Source organism: Cladophialophora immunda (genome assembly GCF_000835495.1).
Source record: "Cladophialophora immunda strain CBS 83496 unplaced genomic scaffold supercont1.2, whole genome shotgun sequence".
Classification (NCBI taxonomy): Eukaryota; Fungi; Ascomycota; class Eurotiomycetes; order Chaetothyriales; family Herpotrichiellaceae; genus Cladophialophora; species Cladophialophora immunda.
In genome coordinates, this window is record NW_015622542.1 from 3,701,613 (window position 1) to 3,716,803 (window position 15,191).

Sequence of the window (15,191 nt, forward strand, 5' to 3'; positions counted from 1 at the left end):
GAGAGAAAGAGTGTGTTTGGCCCGCTCCAGGAGACACTCCTCGGCAAGTGAAAGTGCTGGGCGCGGGCTCACAGGCTTCAGACGACACTGAACAGGCCTAATAGTGACAGGGCACCGACCAGGGCCTCCCCGAATAACAATCGGGGGGGGTGTTGGGGGCGGGCTCGGCGGGCAATTTCAAGGATCTTACCCCACAGAAAAACAGCAATCAGGGGGGCCTCTCCTTTGTCCATTCTCGGGCGCACAGGCCCGTCTGGCCTGGAAGCTGCCCGATAGATCAGCCACCAGCTGCATACGACTGCCCACCATTGCCAAAAAGCAATCTGCCCTTAGCGAAAAGTCTGTGAAGAACTCATTTCCCGCGACCGTCATCTGCTTGCGCTGTCGAGTTTCCATGACACATCCTTTCGATGATAACGGTCAACCATAGTTTGTTTTCGGTCGTGGTCCACGAATAGCGGGAAACAAGAAAAAGGGGGTCGAATCGAGGGGCAGGGCAAGTTGGCGGTTTGAACAACGTCGTGGTTGCGTGTCAGTTTTACGTCGTGTCAGCAATATCACACATCACAGCCTTGTCACCTCCTCTTCTGGCAACGCGTAACGGTTGTACATATTACATGGTACGGAGGGGTCTGCCGCAGATCCATCGTGCAGCACCATAGTTCTGTGCCTCTCTCGGCCAGTTGTTACATATTCGCGCAACGCGCCCATCTTGCAAGGTTCTTTCCAAACGCCGCGCTTTGATGTGGTATCCAAGAATATCATCATACAGGTCAGGTAACATAAGAAAGTGGGCCAACGTCGCCTATCCGTTTCGTCTCGATTTCGTGTTTCGTTCTTCATGCCATCAACCCTCCCAAGACCACTTTCTGCACCCCTATCATCTCTCTCTTGGCCGACTCTCGAGAAGCTTGTTCAAACTCCCGGACGATCGCGGAAACAATCACTTTTCGGATTCGCCCGTCAAGTTTGGCAAACAGATCGCTGATTACGTTCGTGCATGCCGCCGGACCCGTCAGGATCTGCAGCAACCGCTGATAAGTGTCGATCAGCGCGTCGCACAAAGTGGCAAACACGGTGAAAAAGTCCGGCGTGAACGGCAGAGGCGGGGTTTGAAGATGGGTGTATGGTCCTTCGTTGGGTAATAGTGTCGAATTCGGCGCATCAAATGGTGCTGGAGGAGGAAATGCTGACGCACTGGGGAAGTTGACTGCCGGCATAGGAGCCAAAGGAGAAGGATTCACCAATGTACTTGCCGACGAGGCAAACGTAGCCCCGCTAGCTGTAGTGTCTATTGAGGGTTGTGATCCATGATGCCCAGCTTCCGGCACGGTTGAAGGCGGCGAAGTGGTCGGAAGCATGGGGAGGCCAATGTCTGTGACAGGACCACTTGACTTCCGAGGTCTGGACGTCGTGGTGGCCCTCTTGAACATTTGGGGGATTCGTGCCCGGCTCAGCGAACTTGCCGAACTGCCATCAGGCGGATGTAGTTGTTGAAAGGATTCGAATTCCGTGAAAAGTGTATTCAAATTCTTTAAATAATCCTGTGCGACCGCAGTGCTGTTCGCAGCATTCGAAGCGGTCTGCGGCTGCGGAGGGTGAAAGTCCAGGATCGTAGGTAATGACATTCCTAGGAGCATGAAATTGACCGCTCGCCTCGAAAGTCGGTTAGGCGTATAAGAGGGCAGTTTTGCGATATCGGTTTCATGGAACAGGACTGTGTTGAACCAAAAAGACCGGCCTTCGTGTGCCCTTCGCAGGTACTCCAATGTTGCTACCCTCTTGTGTGTCATCTCTTGTATCTGTGCATAGGACGCAAAATTGTTGGCCTGGTTTGAGACCGTCGCCGCAGTCGAGTTGTTGAGGAGGAGACCATTGAGTGCCAACGCCGAGGGGACATCCACCTCTCGCGATGAATTTTCTTTGCCTTTCGTGGGGTGCGTACTTGCAGTATCCTCTCCGACGCTCACATTGCTGGAGACCTTGTGTAACGGGGCGCGATTCGCCCCCGAGGGGTTGTAGACTGGTGCGATATTCCCAGCTGGGAGAGGCAGCATATTGTTATCAGAGGTAGCGTGGCCAGTCACATCACTGTTGGTCCGGGAGAGGAGATCGGGTCTGATGGAATTCAGGGTGACGGGCGCAGGAGGGGCAGTAGCCGTTCGACTGTAGGTTGGACGGGAACGAGTGCGAGGTGGTGTCGAGCCGGCGGCAGAGAGAGTAGCGTCGATGGAAGTGTTAGATCCTAGAGGTTTGTGTCTGCGCGAAGGAGATCGAGTGATCTTGGATAGGAAGCCAGCCGCTCCTCCTGCTGATGCGGCTCCTCCTGCTGAATTGGTTGAACTGATGGAGCCATCGCGCGAGGATTGAGACCGAGGCTGACTCTGGCTCTGGGTACTAGGCTCAGTCATACTACTCCTCCTAGTTGTTTCTTCTTTCGTACCACCTGATCAGGCGATCGAGATTGCCGAATCAGAGCGGTGGCCCAGGGCAATAGTGTGCGCCGGCGAATTGTGCTACCACGCAGAAAAGGGAGCGGAGTTTTTGCAAAGGGTACCTGCAGATAGTGTGTAAGGGGAGGTTACGAACAGACAGGGGGCAGAGGGGCCAAAGCTGATGAGTTGTGGGGAGAGGCGTTGAAGTCTGTGCCATTCACATTGCGCCATCTGTTCAGGGGCCCATCTCCGTCATGTGTCTTCCCACACCTCTCGTCCCACGCCGATCAAGGGTCTAAGAATACTATTCGGAGGATTCTATTCTGACAACTGCATGCACAATCCTCAACGTCGACTCCCTTGCGCCAAAGAGTCCGAACCCTCCGTTTTTCCTCGACCGGAAATATGGACGTGGAGGTGCCCAAGCCTGGTCAATGGCCGGTTGATCCCCAGGACGACGAAGAGATCCGAAAAGATCGCATTTGGGTTGATGGCTGCTTCGACTTCACTCATCACGGTAGGTCTCCGCCATGAACTAAAGGTAAGCCAGTCTAATCCATCCAGGTCATGCTGGTGCACTGAGACAGGCCCGTCAACTAGGGACAGAGCTCTACATTGGGCTGCACTCCGATGAGGAAATCTTGGAGAACAAAGGCCCGACGGTCATGACTCTAGACGAGCGGTGTGTAATTCCTCTTTTTTTTGTTTTATATTTTTTTCCGCAGCAGAAAAACTAAGTCTTCAGCAAGAATTGCCGCCTGCGACGCTTGTCGATGGACAACCAAAGTCATTCCCCATGCTCCTTACGTGACGGCCTTGCCTTGGATCTCCCACTATGGGTGCTGGTATGTCGCCCACGGCGATGACATCACTTCTGATGCCGGCGGCGAGGACTGTTACCGGTTTGTCAAGGCGGCTGGCCGCTTTCTCGTCTTCAAGAGGACGCCTGGGATATCTACCACCGACTTGGTCGGTAGGATGTTACTGTGTACCAAGACGCACTTCATCAGGTCCTTGACAGACGAACTCCAGGGACGGGTTGACGGCGTGTCTGATCCAACCAAGGTCGCCGCTGGGGCCGAGATGCTGGAGAGGATCACAGACTATGCCATGGACGAGACAGCCTCGAAGCCTGGTGCCGAAGTATGGACTTGGGCTGGCACTCGATTGAACAAGCCAGGAGAGCAAGAAGCTGCCGACGCTGGGACATTCGAGAAGATTGTGCCTGGGAAGGCCCCAAAACCTGGTCAACGTGTAGTGTACGTGGACGGCGGCTTTGATCTCTTCTCCTCGGGCCAAATCGAGTTCCTCAAGCGGGTCAATCAAGCAGAGAACTACCAGGCTTATGTGGTCGCTGGGGTTCACAACGATGACGTGATAAACCACTGGAAAGGCCTCAACTATCCCATCATGAACATTTTCGAGCGGGGGCTCTGTGTTTTGCAATGCCGCTACATCCACGCAGTGGTGTTTGGAGCTCCATTCTCCCCTTCAAGGGCATACTTGGAAGCGATACCTATGGGAAAGATTGCTGCGGTATATCACGGTCCGACCACGTTCATGCCTTCGACGTTTGATCCATATGTTGACACAAAGGAGATGGGAATATTCCGTCAGATCGAAAATCATCCTTACTCGCACGTCAATGCCGCCGAGATCGTCGGGCGCATCATGAAAGGCAGGCAAGCCTTTGAAGAGCGCCAGAGAAGGAAGGGAGAAAAAGCTGTCGGAGAAGAAGCTGTTCGACAGCGAGAGATCCTCGAGCAAAAACAGGCTGCTTTGGAAGCAGAAAGGCGAGCTGCGATGGACGAATCAACGAAGAGTTCTTGAGTTCTTCCTCGTGCGCATTCGAGGGCTGCGAGGACTATATACATTTGCCCTTTTCAACTGCAATAGAGTCTAGACAAAGCTTCGGCACGGATAGCTGCAAATGGTGTTAGCAAGAGATAATGTCTTTGAAAGGGAATGCATACGCATCTCCATAACTCGTTGGTCCGACCTCATATTTGACTTCTTTCTTGTATCCGTATGCCACCGGCTTCGGGGGTAGGCCATTCTCTCCCAACACTGCCGCGGCCTTTTCATGATCGAAATATGTCGCCAATCCCTTCTCTCCTTCGTGCTTCACGGCCACCAGTTGTTTGCTGCCCTCCTCACCAGCCAACAACTTGGGACTCGGGTTCGCAGCACTTCCCACTGTTAACAGCCCCACCACATCACCTTGTGTGACCGTGCTCAGGGTTGGATATGCCCTTCGTACATCTCTCTTCCAATACGGATTGTCTGCGATGTCGGCGGCCGGAGTGGTGACGGCTTCATCGTATGACTTAGGATCGAGGCCTCCTGGGGTTGGGTTGCGGAAATGTTTTACTGGAACACCGTTGCTACGGTCAGGGTCAACAGAAAGTAGTTTGCGGATGGTCTCCCAAATGCCGACGCTTTGTTGGGTGTATTTCTGGAGGAGAGTGAGTACTGAGGTAGACCAACTGGGGGTTGTGGTGGTAGTACCTTTCCAACGGCGACGACATCTTTGATCGGTTTCGCGGCCATTTTGGCCGTGGTCAAGGAAGGCGACCTATCTCCTCCTGATAAACTTGAAGATTCACACGGCGACCACGGAAAAACACGAAGCGAGAAAGGCAGGAAGCTTGAAATCAACTCAAGGCTATGATGACGGTGGGTTACTGTATGGGCTTCGTGCAACATCAAGCTATCGGCTGAAGTGCAAATATCAAGGTCTACCGTAGTGCTTGGCACCGGTGCAGCACGCCACCTCGAAATACATTTGAATTCGTGAAGCCAGCGTGAACGGACCACCCTCCGTCTACTCCGAATCCCTGGCCCATAGTTCCTTTGATCTCAAGCTGATAGCTCAATGCCGATGAGACAATTCTCCCCAATTGCCAGCGCTACCCAAGCTCCATCAGGAATGGTCCACCCAGTGATTGGCCCTACGTACCTCTGGGCCGCTGAGAAGTGCGCCAGGAATTCGTCGAGCTCTCCTTTAAGGAAAATGAGCACGTCTGACGGGCAGTTTTCTTACGCCGCAGTTGAAGCAGCTTCAAGGCTACAATGGAGGATACCATATCTCCAAAGGGAGGCTCCATATCTCATACCTAGAGAACAGCTCTGTCGGGACAACAGTCATTTTGATGTCGTATTCAGAGCAACCTGCCATTTGGTTGTCTGACAGCACCTCCTCCTTCGAGAATGCTCATTCTGCCTGTCTGTTATCTGACCCTAGATGACGTTTTCAAGGTAGGAGGTCACTTTCTTATATTTATTCTGCCCTTCTTCGCAAAGGCAAGATTAGACTACAGACTACATTGCACGTTTCCAACTACTCCTAGCCTGCTGGTCGTTGCTTCACGATAATCCAGGCCGAGAAAACAATCAGTAAAGGAAGCCGCTAGTTAAAGGAGATACGGCCTGGTCAGAGGCAAATAAGTTGTCCAGCCGGTCCAAGGAGCCTTGTTGACTTGCATCTAAGGGATCTCAGTTTGTGGTTCAGCATATCAGTGGCTTGTCTCTATGTCCTCCAAACCAAAAATCCTCCTTCTCGGCCAGATTGATCAGTTAGGAAGCCAATCCCTCTCATTCTTGGTCTCATCCTAACGGTACTCACCAACAGTGCTCAAGAAGCGTGGCAGTCTCTCAGCTCGCTCGGCGATCTGATAGTCCCGACCGCCACCAATCGCGACGACTTCATCAGGGATTGTCGAGACGGTAAACTCGACGGCGTGGTCGCCGCTTATCGCACTTTCCAGTCAACGAGCATAACTGGTCTTTTTGACGCCGAGCTATGCAATGCTCTCCCGAAATCATGGAGATACCTTGCTCATTGTGGCGCTGGATACGACCAGATCGACCCCGAGGCCTGTTCCGCACGGGATCCACCACTTCTGGTTTCCAATGTTCCGACAGCGGTTGACGACGCTACAGCGGACACGGCGATATTTCTCATGCTGGGCGCCCTGCGAAACTTCAACATCAGTATGACGGCATTACGAAAGGGTCAATGGCGTGGTATTCCACCTCCGTCGCTAGGTCACGATCCCCAAGGGAAAGTACTTGGCATCCTAGGGATGGGCGGTATCGGGCGAAACATGAAGAAAAAGGCTGAGGCGTTTGGCATGACGGCCATCTACCACAACAGACGAGAGCTCGACCCCTCCCTGGCTGATGGTGCGGAGTATGTTTCCTTCGAAGAACTCTTGAAGCGCAGCGACGTGCTGAGTCTGAATCTCCCGCTGAACCCGAAAACCCGCCACACCATTTCCACCGAGCAATTCAAGCTGATGAAACCAAGCACGATAATCGTGAATACCGCACGTGGAGCGGTGATTGATGAAGCGGCACTAGTGGACGCCCTAGATAAGGGCCTCATCGCGGGCGCCGGCCTGGACGTGTACGAGGAAGAACCCCGAATTCACCCGGGTTTGGTGGGAAACGAAAAGGTCATCCTGTTACCGCATATGGGTACGTGGACGAGCGAGACGCTGGAGAAGATGGAGGAGTGGGCGATTGACAATGTGAGACTTGCGCTGGAAAAGGGCAAGCTATTGAGCCCCATCTTTGAGCAGAAGGAGTTGCACAGATAATTGCGGGTGCCATTACATGTTGCCGTTCTGTTTTCTTCTTCTCGGATTGGGATGCGCACATAGAGATAGAGGGTTTTTGATGATAGAGGTCTGCAATGCGACTCAGAGTCTGGCGCTGAATGAATATTTGCTCTTGATAGAACGGATAAGGCAGAATGCTCCCACAGGTCTGACCTCTGCTCTTTGGTCCAAAAACACCCGGTGTAGTATACCTGATTGCCCAACCTTTGCCCGCTTGTTACATGTGAACCGTCTGGGGGTATCTTTTTGTAGATAGTCGAAGTTCCCCCCATTTCAAAGAACGCCGTCGCTATGCAGTCGATCCCAATTCATCCGGAAGAGAAGCTCCTAAACATCGACCCCCACGTCCTCAAAGACATCGTCGTCGTCGTCGTCGTCGTCGTCCACGCCGGACTTGGTATCCATGTCCGAATCCTCCACTTTTGGCGCAACCTCGACACCCGTCGGGTTCAGCAAGGTGGTATCCTGCTGCTTGAATTCCTGCTTCAACTCCCACTTGCCGTTGAAATCGCCCGACTTCCACATGAAGGCGATCTCGGAGAGTGTCTCGCGGAGATACGCTTCCGGTTGGTTGACTCTGACTTTGAGGTCGCGAAGCCCCCAGATGCGGTGTTGGCGGAACAGGTCCAAGAGCTTGTCGATGAGGATGTGCTTGTCCACGCGCGCCGCGCGAGTTTCCTTTTGCGCGTGTTTCCGGGCCTGGGCGCTCTATGAGTCCAAGTGGTCAGTCGTGCCCGCGCGGTACGGAAGAAGAGGGAGGTTTGTCGTGGTCTGCTTACCTTCAGCACAGCTTGTCTTTCACTCATCGTCATGAACGACCTGCTGTTCTTCTCCGGATCGTAGTCGCCGGTGGCAAAGATGGTTTGCTCTCGCTCAGGCACCTTGAGGAGCTCCGCCGCCTGCTTGTTCTCGAGCATAAAGTATTCCTCGTTCTTGACCGGTACTGCTTCGAACTCCCTGGCAACCGTGCCCGTAATGGCTGTTTGTTTTGGTATGGGTCGTCGGGTGTAGGGCACGAAGCGGCCTTTGTTTTCTTTCTTCTTTTGTTCGCGCTTGTGCCTCTCGTAGAGGAATGAGCGGCCTTGTCCCGGATTGCCTTCTTCATCAATGTCGTCCCATGCAAATGTGCGCGCCTTGTATCCTGGTAGGTCTTTCTCCGAGAAGACTAATGCCTGCCCGGGTCTTCGTGATCGCAGTTTTTCGAGCGGCGGGGCGAAGAGGTTGTACTCTTTGGGCTCGTTCTCGAATGCCGGCAGTGGGTATAACAGTAAGCTGACCTGTTATCCATCTCATCAGTCATTTCCCACGCGTTGAGAGCATATGTTGAAAGGCTATCAAAGGAGCATGCGTACTCTCGAGGGATTAGACTCTGCGCCTTCTACCCTTAGTCTGCCAATTTCGATCTCGTCGTCATCTTGAAGCTTTGAGAGTGTCTCCCATAGGGTTCGCGGAATATGGCTGAGCCATAGTTGTTGTTGCGCCTGTGAAAAATCGAGGTCCCCCGCATCCTCATACATGTCATCATCTTCGTCTACGAAAGGTGACGGCGTGTCCTCCGTGGGTTCCATCTTAATGTTTTGGTCCGGCGCGGGTTCTAGCTTGACCCTAGGGATGACTGTTCCTTGAAGAGTTGCCATCTTGGAAATAAAGGGTGGTGAAGAGAAGACGAAATGGCCAGGATGAGATGGTGAATAACACGAAGTCGTCTATTGCGGAGCGAGGTTTAGGTTCAAGCGTCCCTTGGGCACAATGACATCGGGGCTGGCGTTCGGCCAATCATAACTTGAGTTATACAGCCTTGTCAAGCAGAGCCTTACGTGCCTGCGCGAGTACTGATCTTATGTGGACTGAGATTTGGACCCGTGAAGGGTCCACACAACGTCCTGGTCCAATTCTACTTCCGTCAGGCATAAACTCAGCGTTCCTTTTGCTGATTTGCTCATGATATGCGAGAGTGCTACAAGTGTATTGAGCCTGCCCCAGTCGGCATCTCAAATGCCAACTTTGGTTTCTTCCTTTGTATACCTTCACAACTTCCAGGTTCAGTGTTCGTCCACTGTCAGAAGTTCCAAGCATTGCACTGAACGACATCATCCTTCACCAGACTCATGTTGCAGATTCAGACATCGATGATCCCAGGTAAATGCATAGTTCACCGAAAGCGGCAACCAAGATTGAGCCACCTCGTTTACTCAGGCAAACTTGAAAACAATCTCGGACCCAGATGCCGCGACGTGGCTACACATTGGCTGCTGAGAATGACTGACCACTGATGAATATCGGCAGGGATAACCATTCAAGTCTCTATGGGTCAATTAGCATCTCATAGACGCCCAGAAGGCGGGGCTGGTAAGAGCGGCAAAGCTAGTTTCGCAGGCTGTTGATCGTGTCAGCTGCGGGTGGTGCCGATTTGAAGGTGCCAGTTCTTACAGGAAAGATCTTTTTCTTCGTTTGCGGCCGCTGAAGCGTTGTTGATTTGCTCAAGCGGGCTTTCAACTGGTCTCCAAGGCCGCAGAACGCGATAAATTAGCGCCTCAGCTGGTCCATTCAATGATGCCAATCCTAATGACAAGAACAGCCTGTTGTCCCAATGCGTACCAAGCAGAAGAACACAAACACAAAAATTTCGGTGACGGTCAGATTCGCGACCCTCTGGTCATGGAATGTTCTTCTAGGTCAAATTAACATCAACGGCTGCCGCCGGAAGCCATCGCCGATATGAGAAATAGCAAGGTCAACTGCTCCCTTTTGGGTGGCAGTGAGATGTTCTGATCGTTGCAACATCTTGAGCGGAAGGACCAGCTGCATCGCCGCAACAACGTTGATTTCCTGGAAACCCTTTCTCGGGTGATGGCCGGATACGGATGAATGGAAGTCCCCGGTAGGAGTCACATCACCCAAGGCGTATGCCGTCAGACCAATGAGCTCCGATGCGGTCATTTGAATGATCGCTCGATATTTGGAAATCTGAAGGTTGCTGGCTGCGGAGGAGGTCTGAGGATCGTTGGGAAGGGACTTGAGGCGGAGCTTCAGGAGTTCAATTAGAGCCTCGTACAGCTTATACCGGGCTGTCAGGAATCGCAGCCAGTATAAGAAAACCCAGAAGCTGTAGAAATGGTGGAGGGCATGAGATGGGTAGAGGGCCCACATAGTGCCGGCTGTCGAGGCACGTACCCTCATCATATCCCAGCCAGGTTCGTCTTTGCTCCAGTCGGACATGCTTTCATCCAAGGTTTCGCCATATTTCAAGAACACATCGGCGGTGGCGTTGGAAAGGGCTAGCTGAGCAGCACTTCGGCCGAGAAAATGCTTGATTTTCTCCAGAAGTCGTGCAACGCGGTGGAAGTATGCAGTAGCCTTGTTCGCGGTCTGAGAGGGTACGAACTCATGCTCGTCTTGGTAGACGTCGATCTCAAGGTTGTCGAAGTCCTTGGAAGTAACGGAGTTCAATATGAAGAGTCTCATTTGCTGGTAGTTGTCAGTGGAAAGCAGAGGATTTGGACGAAGGTATACTACAATTGCGGCTTTGAAAAGCCGGAAGATTTTCTCTCCACGTGCCGTTGTGAATTGTGACATTCCTCGGAGACGCAACAAGTTCATGGCACCCCTGACATGCAGTAGATGTGATTGCCATTCTTCCTCTAGCGATCGCGATTCCGGCGTTTTTCGCCCGTGCATCAATACGACGCTAATCATCTAGGTAATTTTAGCATGAGGACCAGCACAATATCCTCTGGTTTTACCTCGTAGAGTCCAAGGAGCCAGACAGAAAGCACGGTCTCATCTTGAATGCTCGCAGCTGTGTCGCGGATAGTCGCGTTGGTCAAACTCAGTGCATGACCGTATTCTCGACCAGTCTGTAGCCTCACATCCTTTCCACTGTATCTATCGGCCAGAGTCATTCGGGATACTGCCATTGCAGCCTTGTGAATGCAGGAGCGCGGATCAGCACTCTGGAGCATTCCCGGCAAAAAATCGAGGACTGGAAACGAATAAAGGCGGCCCGCCTGGAAACAGAACAAATTGAGGAAAAAGCACAACGACTGATGTTGGATGTCGTAGCGCAAAGGAGGAGAGATCGAGCGTTGGGTTGGCGGCAATTTCTGCAAAGCTGATTTGCTTGTATCATCCTCGATCTTGACCTCAGGAGTGACCAAAGGGAATGGGGTTTCTCTAGCGACAGTAGGGCGGATCGGGAATATAGATGGACCGGCTGGCTGATCTCCTGGGCTTGTCGAAGGTTCGCCCTTTGGCGGTGCTCGAAACTGGAGTTGGACTTGGTATGGGTATCCGGGGCACGGCTTACGCAACAGGGCGCATTTCCTGCATCCCGGTCTTCCTTCATCACACTTATACGTTGTCAGTCATCATTCACGAATTCGAGGCGGAAATCCTTGCCTTGACCTTCCGCTGCTTGCAGCGAGCACAACCTGTACTTGATCTACCAGTGTTGCCCATAGCATCCAATAGGCATAAGGAGCACTAGAGGTAGGGAAAACTTGTGGAGCAAATGTAAGGCCAGTAACAGAGTGACAGGCACCAGTTCGTAGCAAGTAAAATATTTGGATGCGTCTCGTGGCCAGGCGAATTGCTTATGGGGGAGCATCGACGGACGGCCGTTCTCCCCCAAGGGTCATAATTCTGCTCCTCGAAAGTCTCCTGGGAGTTCAAGCGGCCCCAAAACCTTGTACCCGGCCAACGATGTAGCCGAGCGCTCGACGCTCTTGTAACCAGGGCCTGCTCGGGATTTTCCCTCAAGTCGGCGGTCGGCGGAATACGAAACAAGGCCACATGAGAGTTAGATGCAGAGCCTCCATGAAGAACGCGGCAAGACACAAACAAAGGTTGTCCAAAGGTCCCTGGCCAGAGGAAAGGCATCAGTCCTGAACAGCTGAGGTCAGGAAATCGGGCAACCAACAGTCAGAGAAGGAGGGGGATGCTCCTGGCCAACTTGAGTGACCAAACCTCTTCTGGCCAAACGCGCTGACCATCGCGGAGGGTTTATCCCGGAGCTTGGCAACGTTAGAGCCTCTCTGACTCCCATCTGTGACCGACTCCCAGGATTTGGACAGAGATACCAGGGCGACTAGCGGAGAAAAGGAAAGGTTGATGAACTGGGGGTGGAAGCGAGATCTCCCAGGGGCTTTCACAGGAGCGAGTCAGCCTTGCGCAGGAGTCATGGAACAATCTGCCGGGTTCTACACCACCAACGACGGCCGCCCTGCAGGGGAATAGCGATATACTGTGGCCCAGAAGTTCGTGTTCTGGTAGAGGACGTGGAAGCATCTGGTATACCAAAGGCCCTGAGTCTGCCTCTTGTTCCAAGAATAGCGGGAGGCGTCAATAGACGAGGGGTGCGAGGAGACGACCGTCGTCTCTTAGAGTTGCTTGTTTTACATCTAGATGTGCCTCAGCCTCAACCGGCCAACCGCCGTCTGGGCACTCTGATTGGCTCTCGCCTGACATTCCCTATTTGGTGGCAGTTGTTCTCGCCTAGACCTTCTGCGATGCCCATCACCCACCCTCCATGCAAAGCACCGCTGCCTGCGCCTCCCCGACATTCAGCTTTGTTTCATTCTTCAGCGATGCGTGGTCTGAAACTAGGCTGATTTTGTGGGCATGTGCTGTTTCTGCTACGAGGCATAAGTCCGCGGAGAGCGAGAGAGAGGCATGGCCTCCAGGTTGGTGCTGGTCATTGGCGACCTCTTCATCCCGGATCGAGCGCCGGTAAGCATTCGTCTTGTTTGCGCTTTTCCTGGTGCAGAAAGCTGACATTGAGGCATAGGAGATTCCGCAAAAGGTTGTTCCGCCTCCTGGTCAAGTTCTAGGCTGCAGCATTCCCTCTAACGCTCGGTGTCGCAGTTCCGCAAACTCCTTGCTCCGGGAAAGATTGGACAGGTTGTGTGTCTAGGCAACATAACAGATAAAGAGACGTACGATTTCCTACGGCAGACGGCCCCAGATTTGCACATCGTGAAAGGTGACTTCGACACCGAAGCATCCAGCTTAGCTTTATCAAAAGTGGTACAACATGGCGGGCTTCGAATTGGTTTCACGCACGGTCATACTGTCATTCCACAGGGAGATGCGGATGCCTTGCTGATAGCCGCACGGCAAATGGATGTTGACATCTTGTTATGGGGTGGTACACACAAGTTCGAGGCATACGAGCTGGAGGGTAAATTCTTCGTCAATCCAGGTAGCGCTACCGGCGCATTCAGTACGAGTTGGTTGGCCATCGAAGAAGATCCGATTCCCAGCTTTTGCCTAATGGATGTACGTTCTGGAGTGACAACCTTTCTCCTGGATCCTTACTGATCGGTGTTAGATCCAAGGAGACGTCCTCGTATTATATGTCTATCAACTACGAAAGGATGAGAGTGGAAATGAAAACGTGGCGGTGGAGAAGGTTTCTTTCAGAAAGCCGGCCCCGGTGGAGGCATGATAGCCGCCATACGCCCCAATTGAATGTTGCATCCCGTCGACTGGTGGATAGTCTGCGACATGACTGAGCACAGCAAGGGCATAGAGGCCGAGTCCTTACCTCTGTTCAATGGCGGAGCTGCGGAAAGGCGCTTTCATCTTCAAGAACCTCGCGCCATCAGGGCCTGATCTATTCACAGGCTGCAAACCCGCAATGTTGAGGACAGTCTCCTGACCGTCGTGACTAGAAGAAGCGCCCCTTGATCAAGCTGAATCAAAGGCGGCAGAGCATTCGAGGCTTCAGGCGACAGACAAAATCGTTGATTTAGTGGCTATAATTCTTGACTCTTACAGATGTTTGGTTCTGGGGTTATGTTCATTGCAATCCCAGCCGTGAATGACATCGACAATATCCCCGAGTCTTGCCAACTGATGACATCAAGTTTGTAAAGTTATCGCAACCTCGACGGTCTTGATCCACCTGATCCGTGCCTCGGGAAGATCCTCCGCCTCGTACATTGGTCTCTTTCGCTTTTTCCTCTTTCGTCGGCTTTGCTTTGGCAAGGAGCTGTCCTCTCCGACATGATTCGCACTCTGTTCTGCCGGCACCCCAAGTTGAGCCTCGTCTATCAACGACTGGCTCTTCTTCTCAGCTGAACTCATCGTAGATACGTCAAGGCCTCCCAACAACTCCAAGGTCGTGTCGCCGCATTGGAGTGTTGAAAACTCGGCCTGTTCAAGCGGTCCTTCTGCCACGTTCTCACTTTCCTCACGAGCACCCTCACTGCCATCCTCCTCTTCGTCCCCTTCCAATTCGACCTCGACGATGTCGTCCACAGTGCTGACGTTGCCCGCCCTGATCTCAACCTGACAGAGCAGGTCCTTTTCCTTGGTTCGAAACCATTCGCCCACCCGCAGCGCCCGCGCCATTGCGCGCCCGCTGGCCTTGACCAGTACCTCCTCTTTGTCCTTGGCCAACGCCTCGTTCGCCTGCTCAATGGCCTTTACTGGTCCAGGCCCGTGCGTCTTCGTCACACTGCCCCCACCACCTCCTCCTCCTCTTCGTCCTCCGGCATCCTGGAGTGCGCGCCTCTCGATGTGCGCCAGATACTTCTTGACCCGCTTGATGGCCGCGACCACGGGCGTGCGCGACGAGACGTAGACCACTTTCGGCGCCTTGGCCCCCGAGCTGCGCAGGTCGGCGACGGGCGCGTGGTTCAACGGCCGACGCTGGATGGTGGCGTTCGGGGGGAGCCGCGCCAGATTCTGATTCCGCTTCTCGTGTCTGAGGGCCTTGAGTTCGGACGCCACCGAGAATGGCAACGGCGGCGGCGCCGCGGAGGACATTGCGATTGGCAGTGTGCGGAAACCCGGGTCAGGCTTGTTGGAATGAGAGTCGCCGCTGCAACCCCACAGAGAACGAGAGAGAGAGAGAGGGAGAGAGGGAGGTGGGAGAAAGATTTTGGGAACTGTCAAAATTGCAGGGCACTGAGGTGAATACTAGGGCGGTCACATCGCGGAATCGATGTGGTTATAATGTTCCCAACTTCACAGATGGAAAAAAAATAAAAGGGTAAACAAGAATACTTTGTTCGCGGGGGATGAAATACAACTTTGATGCTCTCATGTTTTACGAATAGGGTCTAGTGTAAAGTGAGGAGCCCGCTTGTGGCCCGTGCGCTGAAGGAGCCTCGTTTGGGGATGTTCTGGC

At 53.1% G+C, this 15,191-nt stretch overlaps 8 protein-coding genes across 10 annotated transcripts; 3 read left to right on the plus strand and 5 right to left on the minus strand.

The window, feature by feature from the left end:
- Positions 1 to 478: 478 nt before the first annotated feature.
- Positions 479 to 2,560, minus strand: PV07_03579 (uncharacterized protein). The gene has a single exon (XM_016390309.1). It carries the CDS (start codon positions 2,409 to 2,411, stop codon positions 840 to 842), a length of 1,572 nt encoding a protein of 523 aa, XP_016252211.1. The 5' UTR covers positions 2,412 to 2,560; the 3' UTR covers positions 479 to 839.
- A 163-nt stretch (positions 2,561 to 2,723) lies between these two features.
- PV07_03580 lies at positions 2,724 to 4,424 on the plus strand. 2 transcript variants are annotated; one of them, XM_016390311.1, is made up of 3 exons: positions 2,724 to 2,976; positions 3,036 to 3,117; positions 3,185 to 4,424. In XM_016390311.1, exons 2-3 carry the CDS (start codon positions 3,101 to 3,103, stop codon positions 4,263 to 4,265), a joined length of 1,098 nt encoding a protein of 365 aa, XP_016252213.1. In that variant the 5' UTR covers positions 2,724 to 2,976; positions 3,036 to 3,100; the 3' UTR covers positions 4,266 to 4,424. The 2 variants fall into 2 exon arrangements, with proteins under 2 accessions (XP_016252213.1, XP_016252212.1); XM_016390310.1 differs by having other exon boundaries at positions 2,724 to 2,952; positions 3,000 to 3,117.
- On the minus strand, positions 3,831 to 5,146 carry PV07_03581 (uncharacterized protein). Its single transcript, XM_016390312.1, has 3 exons — positions 4,944 to 5,146; positions 4,409 to 4,890; positions 3,831 to 4,359 (listed from the first exon to the last, which is right to left on the minus strand). Exons 1-3 carry the CDS (start codon positions 5,139 to 5,141, stop codon positions 4,335 to 4,337), a joined length of 705 nt encoding a protein of 234 aa, XP_016252214.1. The 5' UTR covers positions 5,142 to 5,146; the 3' UTR covers positions 3,831 to 4,334.
- A 556-nt stretch (positions 5,147 to 5,702) lies between these two features.
- Positions 5,703 to 7,162, plus strand: PV07_03582 (uncharacterized protein). The gene is made up of 2 exons (XM_016390313.1): positions 5,703 to 6,010; positions 6,067 to 7,162. The coding sequence occupies exons 1-2, from the start codon at positions 5,967 to 5,969 to the stop codon at positions 7,034 to 7,036; spliced, it is 1,014 nt and encodes a 337-aa protein (XP_016252215.1). The 5' UTR covers positions 5,703 to 5,966; the 3' UTR covers positions 7,037 to 7,162.
- PV07_03583 (uncharacterized protein) lies at positions 6,773 to 8,764 on the minus strand. The gene is made up of 3 exons (XM_016390314.1): positions 8,410 to 8,764; positions 7,837 to 8,334; positions 6,773 to 7,765 (listed from the first exon to the last, which is right to left on the minus strand). Exons 1-3 carry the CDS (start codon positions 8,692 to 8,694, stop codon positions 7,385 to 7,387), a joined length of 1,164 nt encoding a protein of 387 aa, XP_016252216.1. The 5' UTR covers positions 8,695 to 8,764; the 3' UTR covers positions 6,773 to 7,384.
- Positions 8,765 to 8,816: 52 nt separating this feature from the next.
- On the minus strand, positions 8,817 to 12,399 carry PV07_03584. Of its 2 annotated transcripts, XM_016390316.1 has the most exons (6): positions 11,976 to 12,399; positions 11,456 to 11,916; positions 10,801 to 11,406; positions 10,574 to 10,753; positions 9,488 to 10,525; positions 8,817 to 9,434 (listed from the first exon to the last, which is right to left on the minus strand). In XM_016390316.1, exons 2-5 carry the CDS (start codon positions 11,513 to 11,515, stop codon positions 9,734 to 9,736), a joined length of 1,638 nt encoding a protein of 545 aa, XP_016252218.1. In that variant the 5' UTR covers positions 11,516 to 11,916; positions 11,976 to 12,399; the 3' UTR covers positions 8,817 to 9,434; positions 9,488 to 9,733. The 2 variants fall into 2 exon arrangements, with proteins under 2 accessions (XP_016252218.1, XP_016252217.1); XM_016390315.1 differs by having other exon boundaries at positions 11,456 to 12,399.
- A 195-nt stretch (positions 12,400 to 12,594) lies between these two features.
- PV07_03585 (uncharacterized protein) lies at positions 12,595 to 13,963 on the plus strand. Its single transcript, XM_016390317.1, has 4 exons — positions 12,595 to 12,784; positions 12,843 to 12,857; positions 12,920 to 13,333; positions 13,386 to 13,963. The coding sequence occupies exons 1-4, from the start codon at positions 12,728 to 12,730 to the stop codon at positions 13,500 to 13,502; spliced, it is 603 nt and encodes a 200-aa protein (XP_016252219.1). The 5' UTR covers positions 12,595 to 12,727; the 3' UTR covers positions 13,503 to 13,963.
- Positions 13,780 to 15,048, minus strand: PV07_03586 (uncharacterized protein). The gene has a single exon (XM_016390318.1). It carries the CDS (start codon positions 14,825 to 14,827, stop codon positions 13,919 to 13,921), a length of 909 nt encoding a protein of 302 aa, XP_016252220.1. The 5' UTR covers positions 14,828 to 15,048; the 3' UTR covers positions 13,780 to 13,918.
- Between the last annotated feature and the right edge of the window lie 143 nt (positions 15,049 to 15,191).